The sequence below is a fragment of the Malus sylvestris genome, chromosome 17 (assembly GCF_916048215.2).
Source record: "Malus sylvestris chromosome 17, drMalSylv7.2, whole genome shotgun sequence".
NCBI lineage: Eukaryota > Viridiplantae > Streptophyta > Magnoliopsida > Rosales > Rosaceae > Malus > Malus sylvestris.
Genome location: NC_062276.1, coordinates 15141431 through 15167814, shown reverse-complemented (window position 1 = coordinate 15167814; position 26384 = coordinate 15141431). Strand labels below are relative to the sequence as shown.

Here is a 26384-nt window from a genome sequence, read left to right as displayed (position 1 = left end):
AAAATCATTTGGATAGTTAAAAAAATATCGGATCTTCAAAAAAACGATAATATCGGCGATATTTTTTTCTTCCATGAACAAAACTAACAGGAAAACTTACCAGAAGAAATTGAGAGCACTCTCGCCCTATCGCTATAAGACGACTATCAGAACGATCGAGTCAAACCTATTCATTCGACCAAAGCCAATTGACTCGAGCACTTTCCAACTTTGGTGGACACCCACAAGGGGTATGATGTGTCGCATACTTCGTGCATCAAATGGTCATCTATTGGCAAAGATGACATACGTGATTCAGTCTCCCACACCATGTGAAGCTTGCTAGCTAGTTAAAACCGGACAGAAGTCGTCCTATGAAAACAGCTATTAAGAGCTCTCCACTTTCTTCCATGGTTTCATAATGGAATTTGATCAGAGACAGCTCCCCTTGGATCAATCCAAGGGCTTTGGCATCCTTCATCTGCTCCTGAGAAAGAGTGCTTGAGTACTCTTTCTCCTTCTTTGCATCAGTGGCTCTTTCAGCCAACTCCTTATTCGATTCAGGGACTTCAAACCCTTTCTCAATGAGATCCCAAAGTCCATGAGACTTGAGAATGGTTTTCATTCTGATTCTCCAGAATTCGTAGTTTCTGCCATTGAAAAATAGTGTACTAAGTTTAGAACTAGTTGATCCAGCCATATTAGACTCGGATCTGACAGATTTCAGTGTTTACAAAGCTCAGTATTGCAGAGAAGAAGCTGGTTGTGAGCTTGATTTTGCAAGCACAATTCACTCCCAGATGAAAGTTTAATCGAACTTAGGCTCTAAAGCCATGTTAGATTCTGTAATTTAGGTGGTTTATGATGGTTTTATTGCAATAACATTCAGCAAGAAATTGAAATGAAGAAAGGTGCAGAGAACAATGCAGAAGGGGAGAGGTAGAAGATGATGGTGCTGTTACACAAATTCCTTACTTCTCGATGAAGCATTACAAGTATGTAAGGTGTGAGAGGGCATAGGCGTATAGCCGTTGGACCTCCACTACCGAACAAACAGAACGGATCATGCGTAATGCACATGGATCACTGGAGTATCTCATCCAATATAACAGATGGCACCCATTACGCTTATGAGCTTGTTATAATCATGACCATCCATTTACAAACACTTAAACTGAAATGCAAAGCTTTTCAAATGAATCAAAACATTATTTTCTTCATAAACTTGGCTGCAAAGCTTAGACATCAACAAATGGAACCCGCCTTCGGTATTCTGCAAGAGCCCACAGGGGATAAATATTTCTATAATTTGCATAATGTAGCATGCAGTTCTTCATGAACGCTCCAGTGATTTCCTGCCATATATAATTAGTGATTAGAATTTATAAAACGTTTGAAGTAAAAATTTGAGCATACGTAGAAACAACACAACACGATATGTTATTTTGTTCGTATTTGTACTCGTCAAGTTTGCGATGCAAGTAATACTAAGAGAATTTGTTTTTTTTTTATTTTTCTTTTGGTTGGAACCCCACTTAGTGGGAAAAGGCTTTGTTGTTGTTGTTGTTGTTGGTTGGAACTAATGTGGTAAGCAAGATACCTGCTGAGGAAAATCACCATTTTCCATCTGAGAATTGATTATCAACTTTGCTGCACGATGGAGAGGTGTGGGGTCTCTTTCCGCCTGCCCTGCATGAATCAAACCCATCATAGCCCAAGCTGTGTGAACTAAATTTGATCGGTTTCCTTCAAGAGGAACGTACTCCTGTATCACCCGCCATAAAGTGAAATACTTTAGTCCAAGACAATGAGATCAATCAGCTAGCTTCAATCATAATCCACCTCTCATATTTTACCTTTTTTGGACATGAAAGGTAGCTCTCTCCCCAACCACCATTCTCTTTCTGGATTGCGAGTAGAAAACTAATAGCTTTGCGCATGGCTGCACAATTGTTGAAGGTCTTACCAGCAGCAGTTAGCCCTCCAAGAGCAAACCAGGTACCATATGTGAAGCAAACTCCCCAATTCCCGTACCTGTGCAAATGTTCCTTCACTAAGTTCTTTTTCTTCTCTAGTTTTTAATCAAAGAAAATTATATAATCAAATTTTGATTTAATCATATGATATACCATGAACCATCTGCCATTTGTACATTTTCAAGGTACAGTGCAGCAGCGGTAATAAATTGATCAATCTCTTCCTTCCTGTGGCCAGGGCATAACTTCTTAAACAAAACTAAAGCCTGGATTGCAGATGAAGTGCACTCAACGTATTCATGCTCAACCATAATGTCCGCGAAGAATTCTGAGGGATTGAACATCTGAGGGGAAAAAAGGACAATATCCTAGTAAGTATATACTAAATAATAATGATTTGAAAAAAATTTAGTTTGTTACTCATCTGACTAAGTTCGACAACATGACTCCAATTCTTTAAAATTCTTACTTCTAACCATTCTGCTGCTCCTGCTGGTTCCCAGGCTGCTAAGCCACCATTCTTACTCTACAATGAGACATAGTGAGATTAGTGAGATTTGTAATGACTAGAGAGACCTAATAGACCATGCACTGAAGAAAAAATGTATTGAAATGTTAAAACTTTTTAAAACTTTTTTAAAGTAAGGCAGCCATGCATTAGATCCAAATTTGATTGCGGCAACAAAATGCAACTCAAACTCATATCTATGACTGTCAGAAATAATAGTTGTCACCTGTAGGGAAATTAGGACATTGACAGCATCGAATAACCGCTCAGGCTCCATTTTTTCACCAACCATCTCTGGTGGCATCATCGATAAAAGCAGGCAACACTGTAGAGGGGGTTATGGTGAGAAAAATTGAGATTACATTTTAGACAACTAAGTTGAATTTGTTACCTTTAAACCCTCTGCAGTGCAATCAGAAACTTGCCATCCATGGTCTTGATCAGAGAAAGTCCACGATCCTTTGGAAATGTGGCGGTACATGCTTTTGAAGTCACCCGACGGATTGTCCTTGACCTTAACAATTTCAATCCAAAACAGTCACTAGTTAGAACAAAATAATGGATGCACATTTACATTTTACAAATATGAAAGTTGAATTGACTATATAAAAACGAACCTGAGATTTCTTGACGAAGTCATGTCCTCTAGCGAGTGTGGGTGCAATTTCATCGGTTAGATTGGAAGCAAGCAAAGCTTGAATGGCAAAACCAGTATCCCACTGTTGACTGCCAAAACTCTGCATGTATCAATAAAATGTATCAATTTATAATGTTTTCCAATGATTTAGAAGAGTAAACTTTTGAAACAGAAAAAAAAGGATCAAGAACAATTCATCGTATCATAAACTGTATTAACAAAATGTGTACTAACTTGCATCTTCATCCCATCCTCAGCAACCCATAAATAATCCGGTATCCTGGCAAGATGCTTTTTAAAATAATCCCCATTTGGATCTTCCACCCAACAAGCCAGCATGCATAACACCTTTTCCACACATCCAATGGTAATGTATCTGCTGTTTTCATCTTCATAATGAACATGCTCCATTGTTACTTCAAGAGCCCTTTTCCTGATCAGCTTGTTAAACGGCCAGCGAGTAAGAAGAGGCTCCGTACATACGTACAGACTATCCCATAAAAAGTCCTGTATCCAAGGATGAGGGTAGTAGATGTCCACCTGCAATCAAATTATTACTGCAATCAGTTTATTTACCAAAACAAGAAAACATGAACTAATTAGCTAACTTAATCAAGTTAAACTCACTTTAGCGCAGTGACGACGCACTCCCTTCCAATTAATTTCGCCATAAGGTTGAGCATAGAGTTCTTCTCTTAATTGTAGTATGAGAGGTGTGATTGGACCAACAAATCTTTTCCCATATAAATATGACATAGGCATGTAAACCATCCTACTGTAGCAAAACATTTTTGCTGCATTTGCATGATATAGAAGAGATTAAAGAAGAAGACTATAGGTAGAGAGAGACTAATTTAATCAATAAACATGTGAAAGATTGAATTATTTGTACTTGTGGAGTCCGGAATTGTGCCAACCTGGATGCATAGGAAGAAATGAAGGCAAAATCCAAAACTCTGGGGGCATTGGGTTGCTTCCGGACCACTCAAACACACCAAGTATCTACAAGAATCAATTAAGCAAGATTAATTAGAAAGGCAAATGCTTTTACATAGTTGCAGTCTCAAACAGCACTAGTACTAAATTGAAGCAACTAGTCGCGTTTATTTTCGATAAAAAGAAAGTATCGTTACATTGATGAAGTAAAAGCAATTTAGACACACAATGCCCAATATGACTCCATCATTCTTCAATATACTGAAATAGCCAGGGTTATAAATATGATTTTGGTTTGCTACATGTAAAGTCATATTTGACATAATCTATTGTTAATAGGGATCCACCACTATTATAGAGTGTATCAACAATAATGTTAGTTTTGTGTGTCTAACTAACATTATTAAGAATTAAGTGTGATACATCTTTATACGTTGTCGATATTGCTCCGTTTTCGATAGCAAATAATCTCATGTAATTCAGCAATATATGGCATAGATAAAGTATCAATATGTTGTTGACGATTTGCATAATGATGGTGATATTTATGAACAGTTAACTGAAGCCTAATAAAAGCAATTAGTCTTAGTGTTGCACATAGGCATACCGAAAGCCAAGTTTTACCCCAAGAGGGGATGTGGGTAACACTGCCATGATCAAGAATCCACTTTCTAGCTCTTGCACAAGCCTTGTCTTGGCCACCATCAGGGCCTTCTCCAAGAATACGCATACAAATGTAGTTGAGAGCTGTGCAGAACATGGTGCTGTGTCCTTCAATGTGTAATCCCCAACCACCATCTTGGTTCTGAAATACCCGAAAAAGTAATGCATATTAATTAGCATTATTTATTCAGTGTTTTTTTTTTTATATACGAGCAGGACTTCAGATTTTGGAAGTGAAAACTCTTGGCCAACTTAACTGCAACCCTTGTTAGTAGTTTAACACAAATAAGCACATTTTGAAAAATTGAAATTTGATGCAATTTGTGTGAACAAAGACCAATATATATATGTATGTATGTATGTATGTATGTATGTATGTATGTATGTATGTATGTATGCAGGGGCGGATCTAATAAGGGACTAAGATGGTTCCAGGACCACCTGAAAGCTTGGATAAATGGCTGTGAAGACCTTCAAGGACCACCCAAATCTGGGCAGTGATGGAGAAGAACAACAGCCATGGCTCTTGCATGCTGTGCAAAACAGGAGGAAGAAGAAAGCTAATTTTTTTTCTTAAATGATGTCGTTTTGAGCCAAGTCATTAAAAAATTTTAAAAACTCACATGATAGAGCACTCACACTACCAATTTATATATTTAATAAAAGTCAAAACCGTTTAATATTTAATAAAACCCATTCATTAGTCAAATTGATTTCAATCATTCACACTACCAATTTTTGGAGGCAAATTCTTTGCCCTCCCACTTCTCATGCCCTCCTATTTGTGTGGTCACGGTTAAGTCACGTCAACATTTTATATTACTATTCATTTTTGTCTTATTATCTCTATAAAAAAAATGTATAAAATGTTGACATGGCTTAACCGTGACCACAAAAAATAGGAGGGCATGGGAACTGGGAGGGCAAAGAATCTGCCTCCATTTATAGGGGTGTGATATCCACACACCCCATTTTACTTCTCACACACCTTTTTAATTTTCGGTCGTCGAATCGGATGAATTGAAGAAGATCAATGAACAAAAATTATTAAGGGTGTGTGAGAAGTAAAATAGGGTGTGTGGATAGCACACCCCCCCCCCCCATTTATATATACATAATTGTCTGCCTCTCACGCTTCCCAAGCCAGTATAAGGCCATCAACCATCAGCACTTGTCTGCCTCTTGTTCCCCACGCTTCCCAAGCCAGCCGAAAGCCATCACCCATCAACATCAACTTTAAAATTTCTATAAGTTTTCTAATTTAGTGTTAGTTAATACAGATTTGTTAGGATTTTTAGTTTTAGTATGAAATCCGTTGTGGACAAATTTAGTATTTCTAGCTTTTTTTGCATAAAGATTATGAATGAAAAGTTGTAGTTTACTATTTATTTGTTCACCGCTATTTTCGTTTTTTTTTTTTTTGGAGCTTTTATATTGGGACCATCCTATGTTAAAATCCTGGATCCGCCACTGTATGTATGTATGTATGTATGTACCTGATGATAGTATATGTAACGCAAAATTTCTTTGCGGTGTTCTGTAGGGAATACAGTATTAAGATGTCCTGTAATGTAAGTGCACATGACCTGCAAATTTTGAGTAGGAAATTGTAAAGTAATTAGTAACCCCCTAAAATTTGAATTTCGGTAAAAATCGAGAATATATGTGCTATATATTTTTAAGCCCCAAAACCGGAACATGAGATTCAAATAACATGATAGTAAATAGTAAACGCTCACCAAAGGAGGAAGGAAAAACAACGGGCCGGCATTTTCAGCTGGCCAATGGCCATCACTAGCCTGCAAAGCTGAAAAGAAGTGGACAGACCTTCTCAAAGCAGCGGTGGCCTTTTCGTATGTGATTTCCTCTCCATCCTCAACTTTCACTGGGGGAATTGTCTGTTTGAAGTTCTTCTCTCTTAGGAACTGTCGGTTAGTGAACAACAAATTGAGAGCGATACTAATGAGAGGATTAAAGTTATGATGATGATATTATTACTAATTAAATGTTATTAAACCCTAAAATTTTAATGGTGTTGCCCATCAGATAGGAAATGAAAACTTGTAAGCACCCGAAACAAGACGAACAAAAAGTAGATCTTTGTTTATTTGTTTGGTGGTTTGTTCTTTTTACAACTTGATGTGCACCTGCCGAACAAGGCTCCTTTCTTTTCCCCAACTAGGAATAAGATCGAGAGAAGCCCAAAAGCCCCCAACCAATAACAAGTAAATTTATATTAAGGGGTGGGGAATAAATCGGTATCAAACTCGACATTACAAGATTCGAACATAAGTACGTGAAGAGGAATATTATTAAACCCTAGTACCAAGTACGGTATATTCATCTTGAGAATGTTACTTGTTACAAAAACCGTTGATCATGTTCGACAAACACAACTTACAACTTTCATCATATTGTGCTCTCCTACATATGATTGACTAAACAATCTCTAAATTTAAATTGATTGTTTTTATTTTTTTATTTTTGCAAACATAATCTTTAGATGACGTGAAAAAGTAATATAACGTCTCTAATTATGCAGTTATTATACGGTGCGTTAATAATAAGTGGTGGATAAGTAGGTGCACCTATAGAGTGGCACATGTATTGTTTCTAATTAAAAACTACATGGGTGGAACCAAGATAACTAGAACTCACATTTAGTAGAAACATGATCAAATAAGTATCATAGGTTCATATTGGTGGGAAATGTTATTCTTGTCAAATTGTGGCTTATATTTGCACTAAACTAATTGACAACATTATAAGTTTGGACGAACTAATTAAAGTATACCTGCATTCGCCATAGGAGGTCACTATTGGGCTTAACCTGATAGCGAGTATTGTAGAAATGAAGACGAGCTTCTTCCACCTCAGCTCGCTCTTCGGTAGTTCCTGCTTCAGGGTCAAACTTAAATATCTGCCTACCCACGAAGTTGTTTGTGCTGTAGATGTATGGATCATTGCCACCATCTGCGACCTTAAGCTTCCACATTTTTCAATATTCTTTATTTCTTTCCTCTTATCAAGCACCTGTTGCATGCAAGCAATTTATAAGTCACAATGTATCTTTATAGGAAGTGTAACCCGCACACTCATTTTTACCTCCTACATACCTTGTTAATTTTTAGTCCATGATCTTCTTCAATTCATTTGATCTGACGGTCGAAAATTAAGCAAGGTGTGTGGTAACCAAAAATGGGTGTGTGGATAGCACTACCCTATTTATATCTTCACTTTTTGAGAGAGGGAGAGAGAGAGAGAGAGAGAGAGAGAGAGAGAGAGAGAGAGAGAGAGAGAGAGAGAGAGAGAGAGAGAGAGAGAGCTGTATATAGGAACGTAACTATGCTTTCAATGGGTGAATGTATAAGTGAACTTCCTTTCTATATATATAGATAGAAACTTAAATGTTTTCTTAATGTGATCACCTTCCTTTGGAAATATATAGATAGAAAGTTAACTGTTTCCTTAAATGTTTTGTTATTAAGAAGTTATTGTGTGGAAAGTAAGTTTATTTTAATTGCAATAAAATAAATTAATTAATTGAGTTTGTTTTCTTAAATCTTACGCATCCATAATAATAATTTTTATGAATATTATTATAAATTTGATATTTACGATCAAGTTCGGTTATCATTCTAAAATCATATAATAGTATATTAATGCTAAGTATAATCATTTTTTTAATACAAGTATAACCAAAATTTTATCAAGGAAAGAGATTAAAAAGATAACAAACAAAGAGTATCAAATATTGATTTTAATTTACCGAAATGTCAAACCCACTAAACTTTAACTAATGACTTAGTAGGTATTTAATTACGACGACAGGTGAACAGTGTGCGGTCCATGTTTTAAAATGTACTTTATGATGTAGCAATATGGAGGGCAAAAATACCCTTTTTCACATTGAAAGAAGGTAATTCAGTTGATTTTTTTTTATTTTCACAGAGGACAGTTGCTATTTGGTGGAAAAATTGTAGTTTCAAAGGGACAAAAGCTCGAGCTGCGAGAGGAAAACTTATCCTCTGGCAGTAGTCAAATCAGCAACTTATTGGATCATAAGGAATGAACTAAGAGGGAAGTAAAAGGGATCTCTTCCACCAAGGTCACCGAATCAAGTGATCCGGACTTTTAAAATTTGATCTAATACTAAAATTATTATAACTTTTAAAAAGGACCCATGTTTTTAGCCATTAGATCAAATTTCAGGGGTCCAGATTACTTGATCCGATGATCTAGGTGAAAGAGACCAAAGCTCTGCACAAAAGACACTCACTCAACATAAAAAGACTTCAAACAAAAGGTTGAAACGAAGACAAAAGGTTGAAAACATATATATATTTACACACATTATATACACATACATACATACATATATATATATTTTTTTTTTTCAAACAACTGATATTGTCTACACTAAGAGAAGAGAGTAGACTTAACCTCACAATAAGCAAGCAATAATATGGTTCAAATTCACTTTTGATGATAATCGAACCTAAGACCTCTCACTTACAAGTGAAAAAAAAATATTACTAGACCGTAGTATTAAGTAACATTTATTTAATATATTTAACATCTAACAATTAAGTAAGCAACCAAAAAAAAAATAATATATCATTTTTAATTACATATGACTGTTAAATAATTTCTGTATTAAGTAAATGCATAAACACTAGTACTAATAAAACACATGAAATTGTCAATTAGTCATTGTCATGTACTATAATAAAAACTAGTTATAAAGAACTAGGCAATCCGAGTATTAAGTAAATACTTGAACACTAATCAAACATCAAACGAATACGGATGAATAATCACAAACATGAATATGAAACATCTCAGCACAAGAGAAACGAAATTTTCCTCCCATTTCTATTCAATTTCCATATCATTAGCCTAAATAATTCTTAGATTTTTTCTGCAAATCTAGGTTTGCGTCTAGTGGGCAATTTGGGAGTTTATGTTAATTAGGGGTTTTAGGATTGATGTATGAACTATGCCAAGTCGCCAACGTCACTTAAATGTTGTTGGGTAGACATGATTCAATCAAAGATGTCGGTTGCCTTGATTTATTTGTGTTGAAGGTGTCGCATTGGTTGGCTTTCAAAATGCTCAACGCATTTTTCCGTTGGGTTAGCATTAACTAGACAAGTATGTAAAGCTTGAAGAAAAATAAGATACATTTGAACATAATTTGGGTTGCGTTTATAAATATAATTTTATTTTTGTAAGTTTTGTGGGGCTTAAGTTATCATTTTATACTAAGATATACAAGTCATTTGGTTTTACTACAATGATATTATTTACACTTAAGAATAAGAATTGAGCTGAGTCACACAATGAATCAGCAATAATAATATAGTTTAAATACGTTTTAAGCTAAATAAGTATGAATAATTAATTTTTATATGGAGTGTATTCAATAATATGTAGGATGCTAATAAAAAACACTCATTTGTTAATTTGTCAATGTCATGGATAAAGAACAGTTAACAATTGATGGCCATGGTGACGTAGTATGTCCAAATCAAACTTTCTTTTTTGTTCAACCACTTAAACTCAATTCAAGAATAATATGGTATTGCAAGTGGGTCAGCCGCTAAGAGAAGAAAATTCCATGTGCATGCTTAATTGTGTAGTAAGAAAGATGTAGGAGCAAGTATGGAGAGTCGTGAAAGCACAAAACCCAGAAATGTGCTAGTTTGAAGACAACAAAATACTTGTGCAACTATATATGGAGAAAACGAAAAGTAGAAATGTGCAAGTAAGTTGATAGCAGGAAAGCTAATAGCTAGCTGGTAATATAGCGAAAAAATTAAGAAACGTATGGCGTGCATGTATACTGTAGATAACTAAAAGAGATATAGCAGAAGAAAACCATGCAGATTTCCAGGATTTGAAGATCGAATAGGCCTCGCCTATTAGCAAAGTTTTTTTTTCTTCTAATATCTTAGTCAACATTGTGTTTGATGGAATCTCTTATATATTTTGACACAAATGCATGCATGTTATTATAAAAACCTAACAGTTTCTTACACGATCCGTTAACATGATACGAAAATGACACGAAAATAACGAATTTTGGGTCAAAATAATAACCAATCAGGTCATTATCGAATCACCTATTAAAAACGGGTCCTTAACGGGTTTACGCTCGGGTAACCTGTGGGTAACACGTTTTGACTGTTAAGAAAAAAATTATTTTGATGATTTTAAAGTAATTAAACTACTAAACAAAAAACTTACTATAAAATACAACAACCATAGTGTATATATTGTATATTAAATATGTATTATTGTATTTTTATTCTATATAAGTTTAAAAAAAATTAAGTTTTATTTATTTTTATTGTGAGATTTTCTTTTTATCATTAATGTTATAAATTTTACTTGATCTGTTACCCAAAATTTTTTTACTCTCTCTTATACACTCATACTCATAAATATTTTATCCTCTTAAAAGTGAAATTAAAATATTGTAAAACACATTAAAATTTCCAAACATATTAAAAAAATTCATAATAATTAATGTACAAGTGTAAAAAAGTGAAAGAATATATAGACGCTTGGGATTGCATCCTCCACGTGTAATCGATGGTTACATTGTCATTTAGATATAAAACCTTCCAAACTCTCATGAATAGTGTTTTTTATTTGAGTGCAAAATTAATAAAATTAATAATAATCATTGTAGAAATGTGAAAAATGTAAATAAAAAAATACACACACACACACACACACAATTACTCGTAATGACAAGCTTTACAACTTTTGTGAATGGGTCAACTCCAAAATCTGACACCATAATCTATAAATCTTAGATTTAGACTTAATCGTCAATTGTCGTAAATGCATAAACACTAGTACTAATAAAACACATGAATTTGTCAATTAGTCATTGTCATGTACTATAATAAAAACTAGTTATAAAGAACTAGGCAATCCGAGTATTAAGTAAATACATGAACACTAATCAAACATCAAACGAATACGGATGAATAATCACAAACATGAATATGAAACATCTCAGCACAAGAGAAACGAAATTTTCCTCCCATTTCTATTCAATTTCCATATCATTAGCCTAAATAATTCTTAGATTTTTTCTGCAAATCTAGGTTTGCGTCTAGTGGGCAATTTGGGAGTTTATGTTAATTAGGGGTTTTAGGATTGATGTATGAACTATGCCAAGTCGCCAACGTCACTTAAATGTTGTTGGGTAGACATGATTCAATCAAAGATGTCGGTTGCCTTGATTTATTTGTGTTGAAGGTGTCGCATTGGTTGGCTTTCAAAATGCTCAACGCATTTTTCCGTTGGGTCAGCATTGACTAGACAAGTATGTAAAGCTTGAAGAAAAATAAGATACATTTGAACATAATTTGGGTTGCGTTTATAAATATAATTTTATTTTTGTAAGTTTTGTGGGGCTTAAGTTATCATTTTATACTAAGACATATAAGTCATTTGGTTTTACTACAATGATATTATTTACACTTAAGAATAAGAATTGAGCTGAGTCACACAATGAATCAGCAATAATAATATAGTTTAAATACGTTTTAAGCTAAATAAGTATGAATAATTAATTTTTATATGGAATGTATTCAATAATATGTAGGATGCTAATAAAAAACACTCATTTGTTAATTTGTCAATGTCATGGATAAAGAACAGTTAACAATTGATGGCCATGGTGACGTAGTATGTCCAAATCAAACTTTCTTTTTTGTTCAACCACTTAAACTCAATTCAAGAATAATATGGTATTGCATGTGGGTCAGCCGCTAAGAGAAGAAAATTGCATGTGCATGCTTAATTGTGTAGTAAGAAAGATGTAGGAGCAAGTATGGAGAGTCGTGAAAGCACAAAACCCAGAAATGTGCTAGTTTGAAGACAACAAAATACTTGTGCAACTATATATGGAGAAAACAAAAAGTAGAAATGTGCAAGTAAGTTGATAGCAGGAAAGCTAATAGCTAGCTGGTAATATAGCGAAAAAATTAAGAAACGTATGGCGTGCACGTATAATGTAGATAACTAAAAGAGATATAGCAGAAGAAAACCATGCAGATTTCCAGGATTTGAAGATCGAATAGGCCTCGCCTATTAGCAAAGTTTTTTTTTCTTCTAATATCTTAGTCAACATTGTGTTTGATGGAATCTCTTATATATTTTGACACAAATGCATGCATGTTATTATAAAAACCTAACAGTTTCTTACACAATCCGTTAACATGATACGAAAACGACACGAAAATAACGAATTTTGGGTCAAAATAATAACCAATCAGGTCATTATCGAATCACCTATTAAAAACGGGTCCTTAACGGGTTTACGCTCGGGTAACCTATGGGTAACACGTTTTGACTGTTAAGAAAAAAATTATTTTGATGATTTTAAAGTAATTAAACTACTAAACAAAAAACTTACTATAAAATACAACAACCATAGTGTATATATTGTATATTAAATATGTATTATTGTATTTTTATTCTATATAAGTTTAAAAAATTTTAAGTTTTATTTATTTATTTATTTATTTATTTATTTTTATTGTGAGATTTTCTTTTTATCATTAATGTTATAAATTTTACTTGATCTGTTACCCAAAATTTTTTTACTCTCTATTATACACTCATACTCATAAATATTTTATCCTCTTAAAAGTGAAATTAAAATATTGTAAAACACATTAAAAATTCCAAACATATTAAAAAAATTCATAATAATTAATGTACAAGTGTAAAAAAGTGAAAGAATATATAGACGCTTGGGATTGCATCCTCCACGTGTAATCGATGGTTACATTGTCATTTAGATATAAAACCTTCCAAACTCTCATGAATAGTGTTTTTTATTTGAGTGCAAAATTAGTAAAATTAATAATAATCATTGTAGAAATGTGAAAAATGTAAATAAAAAAATACACACACACACAAAATTACTCGTAATGACAAGCTTTACAACTTTTGTGAATGGGTCAACTCCAAAATCTGACACCATAATCTATAAATCTTAGATTTAGACTTAATCGTCAATTGTCGTTTACGTTTTATTCTTCTCACTGAATTTTCTTTTTCAAATCTTTTTAAACATGATCTTTTAGCGGATTTATAAAAAAATGAACGGTTCAAATCGTTGATATCATGTTCTGATATTATGGTTAATTGAAATATGAGTCGATGTAATATAGTTTCTAAAGACTTTATAAACTCCAAGCAATGTTTTCACTAAAGGTAAATTCTGAATGTAATATGAACGACCCAAACCATTCATCTTTCTGAATCCTCTAAAAGATTATGTTTTAATCTAAAAAGACAAATTTGGTGAGAAGAATGGAGTATAAATGTAAACGACAATCAACAGTTAAATTTCAATCTATAGTTTATGTGATTATAGTGGCAAATTTCAAAGTTGAGCCATTCACGAAAGTTGTAAAGCATGTTAATTAGTACGAGTGTTTGTATAATTGTTTTCACTGTTTTTCTGTTTTTATGTGATACTTGAAAGACAAATGTGTTTTTATGTTTGAAGTAATATTTATGCGGCAATGTGGTATGTGTATACTATTTACTATAATATTTTTTATTTGACTATTTATTGGCTTAAAATATATTTTCTTTAACAAGTAATGGGTCAGACCATATTACCTATTAATATAAGTCAATTTTTGGTCAAGTTATATACCCATTTATTTTAACGGGTCTTACACGATATGCCCCGTTAAAATATCAAGTATGACACAAAAATGATATAAACACATAAAACACGACACAAATGTCAGGTCTAGTTATTTCTCATCTTATAGTTAAGGAGAAACTCGAGTGAATATGTGAGTTGGAATTCAAGGTCGGTCCAATTAGGTTTTAAGTAAAAGCACGCTACAAAACTTTAGTATTCTTTTTCCGTAATGCTATATTTGGAGGAATGAAGCCAAGTTAATAATAGATGAATAAAAAAAATATAGGGTAAATTACACAAAACTACTTCAACTATTGGGTTATTAATAGTTTCATACCTCATCTTTAAAAAGTTTCAATGTCATATCTCATCTACGAATTTGTTACAATTTCATATCTTCCGTCAGTTATCTGTCAATTCTTCCGTTAAATGCTGATGTAGCTTGAGGCGGGACCCATTTTCTATTAAAATTTAATTAAATATTAAAAAAATTAATTAAATAATTTAAAAAAATAAAAAATAAATAAAAAAAAACCCTCCGCCTTCTTCCCCTCTCTCATCTTCCCCCAACCCAAAACCAGATCCCCTTCCCTGCAACCCAAATCCAAAACCACCCCAAACCTAGATCCCACCCACACCAACATCTCCCCCCAAACCCACCTCCTCCTTCTCTGTCATTGCCACATCATTTTGAAGGTCCTGAATCCTCAAACCCTTATCGATTACTTCCTCTAGTTCACACTCAGCTCTGTCGCTCTCCTTCAAACTCTCGGATTCAACGTCCTCGTTTCGCTTCTTGAAGAACTCTTCCTGCGACGCCCTCAGATTTTCATACGCAACGCAGAGGCACATATTCGAATGTCCCTTCTCTTTGCACTTGCAAGCGACATTCGGGTTCTCCTTCTTCAATTTCTTCTTAGCGACGACGAACTTTCTCTCCCGGATCTTGAAAGGCGAACGAACAACCGGGTTTGCGTTCTTAGACGCCAATTTCGACGCAGGTGAAGCGGTGGGTTTCGGTCCAGGGGAAATATTGGGGTTCAAATTCTCTGTGTATCTCGAGTTATTGTGCTTCTTGGATCGAGACCCATGTTGGTTCCATCGGAATATGCCGAAAATGAGAGATTAGGAGGTTGAGGGTGGCCGACGGCGAGTGCTTGCAGAGGATGGTGCAATTAGGGTTTGGGGGTTAGATAGGAGGAGGAGGAGGAGGATGACGTGGGTGGGAGTGGTTTTGGATTTGGGTGGGGTTGGGGAAGATGGTGTTTGGGTTTTTTTTTTTTTTTTTTTTGATAAATTATGATTTTAATAATATTTTATTAATTTTTTAATAGAAAATGAGTCCCGCCTCAAGCCATGTCAGCATTTAATAGAGGAATTGACAGGGAATTGACGGACAACTGACGAAAGGTATGACATTGCAATAAATTCGAAGATAAGGTATGTTATTGAAACTTTTTAAAGATGAGATATGAAAATGTTAATGACCCAATAGTTGAAGTAGTTTTATGTAATTTACCCAAAAATATACAATGATGGATTATAAATGCACCACATTTGGATTACAAAGGCATATGAGAGGGATTTGCAAATCCGTCTAGCATATATTTGTAACTTGGTAATGGTCATGTAGTGCATTTCTGCATCTAAAGTTTTATAGCTTATTGCTTCCTCACTTGGCTTAAATCCTTTACACCCAAACAAAGCCTAACGGTCAAATTTCACCAATTTAATACAACCATGGAAAACAAATAGCTTGGAATTGTAACTCAATCTCAAATGTCTCTCAATCCTCAAACAATCAAGAATTGTGAAAATTAAAGTAATTTGAAATTTGTTTAAATTTGATCAAACATTCAACAGCTTGAGCTTTTGGGCTAAGCCGAAGATCGGTTGGGTGTTACAGATCAAAATTTTTAAATCAGACCCCAAACATGTTTTACTTTCCTGAATTTCCCATTGTACTCCCCCATGATCAATTTTCCAGTAACTTTTTTTCTTCTTAAATCTGCTTCTCCTATAGTGAACAAGCTAGAGTGCCTTGGAGAACTTTAGGGCCCAGAATTCTTGAGATTAATTCTGAAGTCGAACTATTTAAAAATATTGGGCAGCCAGAGCAGACAGAGATAAACATTTAAAGGAAATGACTCAATCTGTCTCTCTTTTATATGCTTACATGATATTGATCAAAATGAAAATCATCGTCCTCTCTTCGCCATCATCATCAAAAGTCAGTCAAGCGTCGAGAGGCTGCCAGATCTTCTCTCCTGCTGCTCATGGCACTGGAGTGACGAGATGCCCCAAGACCAAAATCCTCTCTCATGTTCGCAGCAGAGCTCTGCACTAACCGCACCAACTGTTGCACCACCTCCGACATTGGTGGCCGAAATTCTGGCTCCCGCTGATGGATGTAAAGGAATAAAAATTAGTCAAGAACAATCTTTTGTTATTTCCCAATGCTCAAAAATTAAGAGTAAAAGCAGAAGCAGTTTTTTTTAAGAGAACTTATTGTTCATATACAGTTCGAAAAATGCTATTTATATCACATTTACTACCTACCTTTTTTATGTGACCCACCGCTATTAGAGAAATGTTTAGGATGGTAGTGATCCGTAAATGTGGTATAAATTGCAGTACTATATCCAAATTAAAGTTAAACCTAACCAGTAGGTTTAAGGCAACTAAGTCACTATATAGATCCCTTTCTCTATGCGAGTGTGTTTTTGGGTGTGTGGTAACTAGTACGCAGTAATTACCTGAACACAGAGGGCAACGATATCAGCAAACCGTGAGACTGACTTGGGAGGGTAGAGTCCACGCAGTGCAGGGTCCACCATTTGTGACAATGCATCGAGATCATGAAGCTGGGGAGTTGCCCATCGTACAAGGCACTGCTCCGCTGGTGGTTTTGAACTAAAGAGAGGAACCAAACCGGTTTAGAATTGCATGACATCAACAATATTAGCGTGAATGGAAGGGAGAGTAAGACGCAAATCTAACATACCTGTCAACAGGCATTCGACCTGTCAATAGTTCCAACATGACTACTCCAAAACTGTAAACATCACTCTTTCCTGTAAACGCTGATGGCTTTGTGCATTCTGGAGCGTTGTATCCCATCCCGAGGTTTTGGCTAGTACGCTGAAAAAAAGAAGGAAAAATCACCATCAATACATGAAAATATTCGTATTCCCTATAGACAGCAAAGCCCGGATATCTTTTATACATGAAAGGTTGCATTTAGTTTTAAGAGTGGCGGGAATTAACCTGGTGAAATGTTGCCAAGCCATAATCGCAAAGACGGGGATTAAGTTCGATGTCAAGAAAAATATTGGATGATTTGATGTTCTTGTGAACTGTGGATGGAGAGCAACCATCATGCAGGTACCTGAAACAATTTACAAAGAGTTTATTACAATTATTACAAGAAATCCTGGTAAACCAAAATAACTAATTGCTAGATATATAAGTATATATATTCACTTACTCAACAGCCCGGGCAGTGCCTAAAGCGATTCTGACTCTTGTGTTCCAAGTTAGAGGATTACTGTAGTCATCTGACATGTGTAAGAATTCGTGAAGCGAGCCATTCCTGAAGTACTCATAAATCAACATGTTGTGCCCGTGTTCTGAACAATAGCCAACAAGCTCAGCGATGTTGGCATGACGAATCTTGGAGATGTTTACAACAATGTCAGAAAATTCTTGCGGCGGTGAGCCTTGAAAAAGTGAGGAATCAATCTTTTTAACTGCCAAAACCTGACACGCATATATGGAATAAAATTTTTAGAAACAAAAATTATAACATGAACTTATAAAGGTTAGCTAGAGAAATAGCAATCATAGAGTGATAGTAAAATATTACCTTCCCATCACTATATTTAGCCCTATAGACACGTCCAATGGTGCCCTGCCCGAGAAGGCGAGCTGGTGCAAAGTTAGCAGTGGCAACCTGCAAATCTGCCAAAGCGTAAGCAGTAGCTTTTACAGAGGTGCTTCTTCTGGCAAAGGATTGCAAACGGCCAGACAGCGACTTGAAACCAATTGATGGAGATTTTGAAACAGGCTTTATGTCAATTGAAACGGTAGAATCTGTCACCAGCACATCGTCTAGTTAGTCGAGAGTGATCCCACATTACAACATAAATCAAATGAGAATCGAGAGGGAAGAAAGGGGAGAAAGACATTCCAAGGACAATTAATACTGTTTATATTTTCCACGAAAGAAATTTTCGTAACGAAGAAATTACCTTTGTAGTCAGAAGTCAGTTCTTTAGATAAATCCTTAGATGAATAGATACGAAACGACTTGCGCTGGCTAAGCCTGTCATCATCGAGGAGATGCGAAGTAGAAGAACGTTTTTTTCTTGAAAACAGTGCAATTATAATTGCAAGCAGCAACAATACGGCAAGAGCTATTCCAGCTATGGTTACTCCGGTGACTACAGAAGAGTTGCTGCTGCCACTCTTTTTGCCTGACCCTCTATTACGGTGTGCACCAGGAGGAGAAGGCGGAGATGGTCCAGACGACCAGGAGTTTCCTCCAGACCTTCAATTAGTAAAGTCAGAAAAAATTTCTCAAGCACTGCTACCTAGATTGATCATTGAAAGAGATACTCACTTTATGTTTATACCCTTCAAATCGTTGGGGATCCAGCCGGAAAAGCGATTGTTTTCGATATTCCTGCCAGCACAATAATGAATTCATTTTGTGAAAAAAAAATATTACAAACTGTAGCGGGTACATAAGGAAACTCAAAAGTTTCTTTTAATTTCATTAGAAAGGTTTAACAAACAAACATGTTATAAGGTGTTTTACTAAATGAATTTTCGTCTATATAACAAAAATCTAGATCAAAGACACTTACAATTCCTCGACGGGAGTGTACATAAGCACGTTGATTTGACCGGTTAGTTGATTGTTCTGCAGATACCTGCACAAAGACAAAGGGATCAGCAACCAGGAACCTTGAACACAAAAATATATAAATTCAGATTTAATGCTTCTTACAATTTTTTGAGGCTTGAAAGCTTTCCAAAACTCTGAGGCAAGTTGCCAGTCAATGAGTTGTACGATAGATCCCTGCACATGATTTCATGATATACGAGTTAGTCACTAACCCTTAATTGAAGTATAGCAGCAAATCTCTGTCTGAACTAAAAAGAGGGTACAAGAGGTCAAGAATCAATTGTCAAATACAAAAGTGGCGCTACAACTGGTTACATTCTGAATAAATTTCAAGTAATCATGTTAAAATATGAAAGTGGGACCTTTGATGCAAAGTTAGAAGAACTTACAGCTCTTCGAGTTTAGTAAGTTTGCCAAACATATCACTCAACTGTCCATTGAGCTTGTTACGGCCAAGATTTCTGCATTCATCGAACGAATGTTTAGAAATGGGAGTGACTTCGTTAGAAGATTATGTGAACAAAGGAAGACTTGGTTAGAAAATTATGTGAACAAAGGAACATGTTCTACTTACAGAGTTTCAAGGTCAGACATCTGAGATACTGAATATGGTACTGTGTTCGAAAAAGCATTTTGAGAAAGATCTCTGCACATCAAGGTCGTGAGATTAGTATTGACAACGATGGAACTATAACAGTGTAATAAAATATGAAATCTTTTTTCTGCAGACTTACATGTACTTTGCATTAGGAGGCAGCTGATAGGGTATATCACCGTTGAGGTTGTTCTTGCTTAAATCACTGTACTATGACGAAGGAATGCACATCCGTCAGCTTATGCGCCTTGAAAAGAAAACCGAACAAAAAGAAAAATGCCTATTCTAATGAGCTAAGCATTACAATTTAGTGACCGATGTTAAGCTTGCAAGCTGGTATCCCATTGATCCGCTGAGCCCTAGGTCGGACAAGTCTCTGCAAAAAATGTGAAAGAAAATAGGTTCTAACTTGGGAATACGAGACAAATAACGCAAGTCTGAATGTATGTTAGAAATGAGAAATACATTTGGGTTACAGATGAGCCTGAGCATGTTATCCCCTTCCATGAATCGCCGCAAGGGTCGCCTCCACTTGATTTCCAACCGCTTAGCTTAGAACGAGACTGTAAGCTGTTATACATCACATTAAGGGCAGATACTGCAAGACACACAAAAACATCGGAATGTCGATATAGGTAAATATGTAAGTACCTAACTAGCTGAACGCAATTTATCTTCATTGATCGTTAACGGAATGTAAGCCCATAAGAGGTAAAGGCAACCCCAAAAAATTGCTATTAGAAACGTTTCGAGGAAGCTAAAAATCTAGAGGCCATTATGAAACGTTTTAAAGAAAAAGTTCTCGTGCCTTTTCAAATGACCATATAAGGAACATCTCTCGCGATCTTTTCACCTGATATATGTCGTAATTGTAGTCATCTACTAGTAATGCGCAATTAGTATATGTTTCTAAAAAAATTCTCAATCTGAAAAAGAAATTCTCATCGTTGCAAAATTGAGCCTAAATTTGAAGATCTAAACACAAGAAACTACACACTTAACACAAATCGGACCAAAACAAATTTGAGACTTACCATCTTGAGAATTGGTCTTGGAATAAACGCCGGTTGCGAAGAACGTCAATAAAACAACCCACAACACCAGAATGTTGTGGAAGTGGATCATCCTTTCCCGTACAAAAAATTGAAACCTAACTCAGAAATAAATAAAAAATCACAAACAAAAAAAAAAGTTAAAAATTGATGGGTTATGTGGTTTAGATTTGATTCGACATTGTTCGATTAAGGAGCTACAAAGAGAGAAAAAGACAACCCTAAATAACATTAAATTTGTTTAATTTTTTTGATGAATATTGTTATTATCTCTGGGTTGGTTTTTTTCTGAGAATGGTTGAGTTTTGTCTAAAATTAGAGACGACGAGGAAAAGAAATGGTTGAGAAATACAGCATTTGCAACAGACAGTCTCCAGCGAAACGTGAGGACACAATTTACAGCTCCCAACGTTTTCCGCCCTTTTCAACTGTTTTTCAAAATGTCCAGCTGGATTTCCCACCTTGCCTTTTTCGTATGCAGTATTTCATTTTTGTATATACTATTTACTATGCAACCGCTATACCCAACTTGTTTTTCTCAACAAATTAAATCATGTATCGTATACGCTAGTTGTATGCAAGACAACTATCTTCTCGTATCCAACTTTTATCTGACCAACTCTTGTGAGAAGGTTATTCTATCCAAAAATTTCTTCTTCCAAGTGTTTACGTGATTAGAACATGCGCAAACACCTTAATATAGAAGACCCATGCATTACATTACCCTCACAAGCAAATCACGTGTCACAAGAGATTGATTAGAACCGATAGTTCATTATCTAATTAATTTTTTCGTTCTAATACTCTCTCTGAGAGTTATAAGTATTTTTCAAAACTATCCCTATCTAACGGAACGTGATTGGACCAAATGACAAATACATTGTTAAGAAAAAGAAGGCTTTTCCCGGATGAAATGAAAATTGAATTCATGTAACAAGAGAAAGGTTTCCCATTCCTTAGCCGGAAAAATATGTGACCATGAAACAGGGATTAAGTGGAACATAATTGACTGGACGGGAAAGTCGTGAAAACACCCATTCCTTAACTACTACTGAAACATGGAAAAATCGAAATCTTAGATCAAAACATTGTCTACAGAAATTTGACTTTACTAGGATATCAACACATCTCAGGGTCATAACTAATGGGGAAAATGAAGGATGCAAGTATAATGGTCACATACATATACAACCATCTAAAGTACAAATACCTTACCCTTTCCAACAGTTCCAAGAACTTCAAAAACAGCTTTGAGTTTATTGCAGATAGGTCTGAGTTTTCATGCAAGAGCAGTGAAATCTTCTACCCGACTGCAGCCGGACAACGTTATAAACTCTGTAACCCGCAAGGGGTCATATAATGACTAGTTGCTGGGATTGGGATATACAAGGTGCGTCGGAGATTCAGAACCAATAAGCCTTTCCCATTGATCATTGTATTGCTAGCCATCAGGTAAATGTGGTAAAAGGATAGCAGATATTTATACAATTTGGAAGGCATGATGTACAATTAAGTTACTACCCTCCACTCTTCTTCCGTTTCTCATTTTTTTTGCAGAAGTAGAGCATAGTAGTTGGTCTCCATGTAGATGGCCTAGAAATAGTGTAGATAAGAAAACATTACTCCGCCCTCCAAAATTAGTTGTGATGGCAAGAAGATCATGCCCCTGAAATTTCACTGCTTTGACTTGATGAAGCGCCACGCTTACTCCACTTCGTTAAGATGTAAGCCATGGCAACCTTCACGCCCAGGCTAGAGTGACCACGAGACAGGAAGACCACTCCCCCAAGAAGCAGCAGGCCATTGGCTAACAATTTCTTTGAAGGTCTTATTGACAATTTCCTTCCCTCGCCCGCAATTGGTCTGCAAACAGAAGTTCCTACTGAGGTTGCTTGAGAGGTCATGTCATCCGTGGCTTCTAATCCAGAGGGGACCTGTGTGAAGGAGAATTACAATCAGTAACAACCATGCAGATTACAAATATGTAGAAAGATCAGATATTTTGTATCTCTGAAATTAAAAGAAACCAAGCATGAATAGTAAACTATAGATATCATTCAGAGTTCCCTTTACTCCTGGTTACTGATAGGGGCAGGAAAAGCCCCAGTATGGTCACTATTTATTTCACCACTATAAAAACCAGAGACAGGCATCAGCGGAGTAGTGAGTTAACGCAAACATTCAAATTTTCATCTACGCTGCACAATGCTATAAACATGTAGTAATATATGCACCGGATGTAAATAACCTTGTGTAGGTGAAACAAACCCAATATTATCGGCACTCAAGGCCTGTCAGAACCTTTAAGTCAAAAACATGAAACCCTTACCAAACAGCACAATGCTGACAAGATTTACCAAACAAGAATCCCAGATTATATCCAAGTTAGTTGAGCTACACGGGTGCTTAGACAACTAAGCATCGAGTGGAACTGGTTTCTTACATATGACCAAGAGAATTCATCTACCTCAAGTAATTCTCAAGAAATTAATACTAGAGAAACCAGCCAGGTACCCCGATAAACTGGATGAAGCTCTACCAATAAATGCCTTGTATGTAGCATGAGTCCAAGAGAACCAATGTATATTAAAATTTAAACAATACTAATCCATCAAAGAAAGTTGTCCTGGCCTTTTTAATCAACGTGACAGCAGAAGCAGCAGCCCTTGATTGATGAGAGCTGATTGTAGCGTATCTGTTAAGTGCACTGCCCATCTTGCACACATAGCTCCATATGCCCCTAGAAAAAGCCAATTTTGCCATCTCCACATTTAAACCAGCATCTTCTTGATGAAACATCTTGATCTCACAGGCATTAGTATCAGGCACTGTAGCAGATGATTAACACTCATAAAACTATAAACAGTTTCTGTTTCTTAAAATTCAGTCTACCAGAATTTCAGCCAAGGAAACCTTTGTGTAAGTGGTGCTTTTGTGTTTTTCCTGATACGTGCAACAAGCGCCTAAGAAGAAGAAAACTCATTTCTTTATCCACCACAATTACATTAAGGAAAACTATTGATCCTTCAGAATATTACTGCTTCATGTTCAGCAGTATAAAGCTTGGTAAAGCATATTTCAGCCAAAAAAAAAATTTATTTAGTTATGCGTGGTGCTTGAAATACGACTTATAGTCGACAATACACGTTTCTGAACAAATATGAAAGCAGCTCAACCTGGGATGAATTGAAAAATTGAAAGAAAACATAAAAACGAAGGAAATTCTTTTTATTGAAAATGTAGAACAAAAGAAACAACAAAGTTGGATTCACTGGAATCATACCTTTTTGGATTCGCCAACCAGATCTGAAAGTACTAACACGCACATACTTCTTCTGGGGTGGTGCCAAAGGATGTTCACATTCCTGTATCACCCATTATTGGAAAGCATATCAGGTAATTTATAAAGAGTGCAAGAAAGTTCTAGAAGGATGAAGAGCACCAACAGAAAAGGACAAAAAAAAACACTTAATCGTAAAAAAAACAAAAGTGCATTATGCTAGAGAAAGTGAGAAACTGAGAGAGAAGTGCAAAGGATATTATGTGCATCACTGCATATATGATATATCAATTCATTGGATAACATTTGGAGCACCGGCTCATGGAAAATCAAAACTTCACACGACTCAAGATTGCCTAGATGTAATTTACGTGTAAATAATTTTCAGGCAGAAGTTACCTTGATATAACAATAAAAGGTGTTATCTTTCCCCTCCCACAATCTCCAAGCTAATACATATTCTCTGGCTGTCAACAGTGGAAACTTTTTTATTGTCCGACCAACTTCAACCCCCTTGTTTTTGTCCATCTGCAACTGTTCATGCTGAATCAGCATCTTATCCCATTGCTTCCTGTAATCATTGTCCATGTAGAAGTCTCTCAGCTTCTCAGGAGAGCAATTCTCAAATATTGTCACGCTCAAGTATGTCAAAGAACTATCCTGAATGCAAGAAAAAAGATACATTATCTTGTTTCCATAGCCTTTATTCACTAAAACCAGTAAAGTAAAACAAGGAATCAAGTATTTGTGCGACCTACAGATTCTAGACCAAGAATAGATGCCTGTGGTAAGTTTGGCGTAATGAAAGGGTACGAAAGCATTTAATAATCAATTCAAAGAATCTGAATCCCACACAAATTAAGCACAAGATGAATGACCTTAGGCTTGCAGCACTTCGCATAGTAGGATAGAATATCATTTCTTTTGTCTATGACCTTTTCCCATTTCTCATTTTCGCCCATTTTCTCCTCCAAGTTATCAATCAGAAACTTCAAATCTGCATCTGTCACCAGTTCCAGGGTGCTGCAGAAGTAAACAAAACGAACAATTAAGTAACACAATCCTAACTTGATCCCACGAAACTGGATTTCTAAAATGTCAATTACCAATCACCCCAAAGTTCTACTATATTTTTAACAAAACTGGAGATGAACCACAAACCCAATGAACATATCCACATCAATAAAATGAAGGAAAGCATCAATTTGATCAAAACCCAACTATCATATAACTTAAATTGATCAAACCCAAATACCAAATTGTACAAAAATAAATCGAAAACCAATTGAATATAGATAAAACCCAACTCAAAAACCAAGTGAACAAAACCCAATTAGCAAAATCTCAGATTTTAACCCAGAAATCACCAAATTAGAGAAAAACAAAACGAACTCAATTGAGCATAGGCAAACCCCAGAAGGAAAATCACCTGTGCGGCGGAATCCGAGACCTAGAAGTGGGGAGATCAGAATCCGAAAGACCGACCGGAGAAGCACTGGAGCCAGAGGGTTTTCCAAAGAAGAACCTCTTGGCACAGTGGCAAGCAAAGACGAAGAGCACGGCGACGAGAGTGGCGAAACCGCCATGGATATGTTCGCGCCAAAATTCCTCCGACGACCGTACGAATAGGCCGTGAAATCTGCTCGAATCCGCGATTTTGACCATCTCCGTCGATTTGCGATGGCGATTGATCTCTGGTTCGATAATCGCATAGTTATACAGTCACAAGGAGCTTTGGGGTTGTGGTGCTCTCCTGTTTGTATAAGTCATACAATCACTATGCACGCATCGGATCGTTGCGCGAACAACTCAAGGCATCGAAGAAGTCAAGGAAGGAGAGGGGCTAAAATAGTCTTTTCAGTTGGTGGACCTTTTGGTTTATATTATTGTTTGACACGTGGTACACTTCGTAGGTTGCAATGGAAGTAAAGAGTGGTCTACCCGAGAAATTTTTAATTGTGACGGGAACACATATAGTACATCACGTGTTTTTATGTAAATAGTGAGAAATTTTATTTTTGTAAGTTATTAACTTTTTAACACACATATCTCACCATTTATATAGCGACACGTGGTTACCACCCCTTGTGACGGTTACATTGAAAAATCTCTCAGTCTATCCGAAAGATTTCAGTGTAAGGAGAACACGGTCCAATACCTA

General features: G+C 35.7%; 3 protein-coding genes across 4 annotated transcripts; all 3 read right to left on the bottom strand.

The window, feature by feature from the left end:
* Positions 1–926: 926 nt before the first annotated feature.
* Positions 927–8062, bottom strand: LOC126609766 (beta-amyrin synthase-like). The gene is made up of 16 exons (XM_050277697.1): positions 7816–8062; positions 7494–7732; positions 6439–6624; positions 6196–6285; positions 4644–4841; positions 4018–4102; positions 3728–3894; positions 3335–3640; positions 3081–3200; positions 2855–2977; positions 2690–2788; positions 2425–2481; positions 2109–2299; positions 1836–2013; positions 1580–1744; positions 927–1334 (listed from the first exon to the last, which is right to left on the bottom strand). The coding sequence occupies exons 2-16, from the start codon at positions 7692–7694 to the stop codon at positions 1218–1220; spliced, it is 2283 nt and encodes a 760-aa protein (XP_050133654.1). The 5' UTR covers positions 7695–7732; positions 7816–8062; the 3' UTR covers positions 927–1217.
* An 8304-nt stretch (positions 8063–16366) lies between these two features.
* On the bottom strand, positions 16367–21315 carry LOC126611223 (protein STRUBBELIG-RECEPTOR FAMILY 5-like). Of its 2 annotated transcripts, none has more exons than XM_050279416.1 (17): positions 21296–21315; positions 20926–21041; positions 20357–20489; positions 20196–20267; positions 20031–20096; positions 19871–19942; positions 19686–19757; positions 19399–19470; positions 19256–19321; positions 19009–19071; positions 18638–18936; positions 18253–18479; positions 17875–18146; positions 17655–17775; positions 17392–17528; positions 17144–17300; positions 16367–16788 (listed from the first exon to the last, which is right to left on the bottom strand). In XM_050279416.1, the coding sequence occupies exons 1-17, from the start codon at positions 21298–21300 to the stop codon at positions 16612–16614; spliced, it is 2127 nt and encodes a 708-aa protein (XP_050135373.1). In that variant the 5' UTR covers positions 21301–21315; the 3' UTR covers positions 16367–16611. The 2 variants fall into 2 exon arrangements, with proteins under 2 accessions (XP_050135373.1, XP_050135375.1); XM_050279418.1 differs by lacking the exon at positions 21296–21315 and adding an exon at positions 21164–21190 and having other exon boundaries at positions 20357–20461.
* Positions 21316–22002: 687 nt separating this feature from the next.
* LOC126611224 (uncharacterized) lies at positions 22003–26030 on the bottom strand. Its single transcript, XM_050279419.1, has 6 exons — positions 25653–26030; positions 25102–25246; positions 24623–24883; positions 24227–24308; positions 23575–23771; positions 22003–22877 (listed from the first exon to the last, which is right to left on the bottom strand). Exons 1-6 carry the CDS (start codon positions 25886–25888, stop codon positions 22602–22604), a joined length of 1197 nt encoding a protein of 398 aa, XP_050135376.1. The 5' UTR covers positions 25889–26030; the 3' UTR covers positions 22003–22601.
* Between the last annotated feature and the right edge of the window lie 354 nt (positions 26031–26384).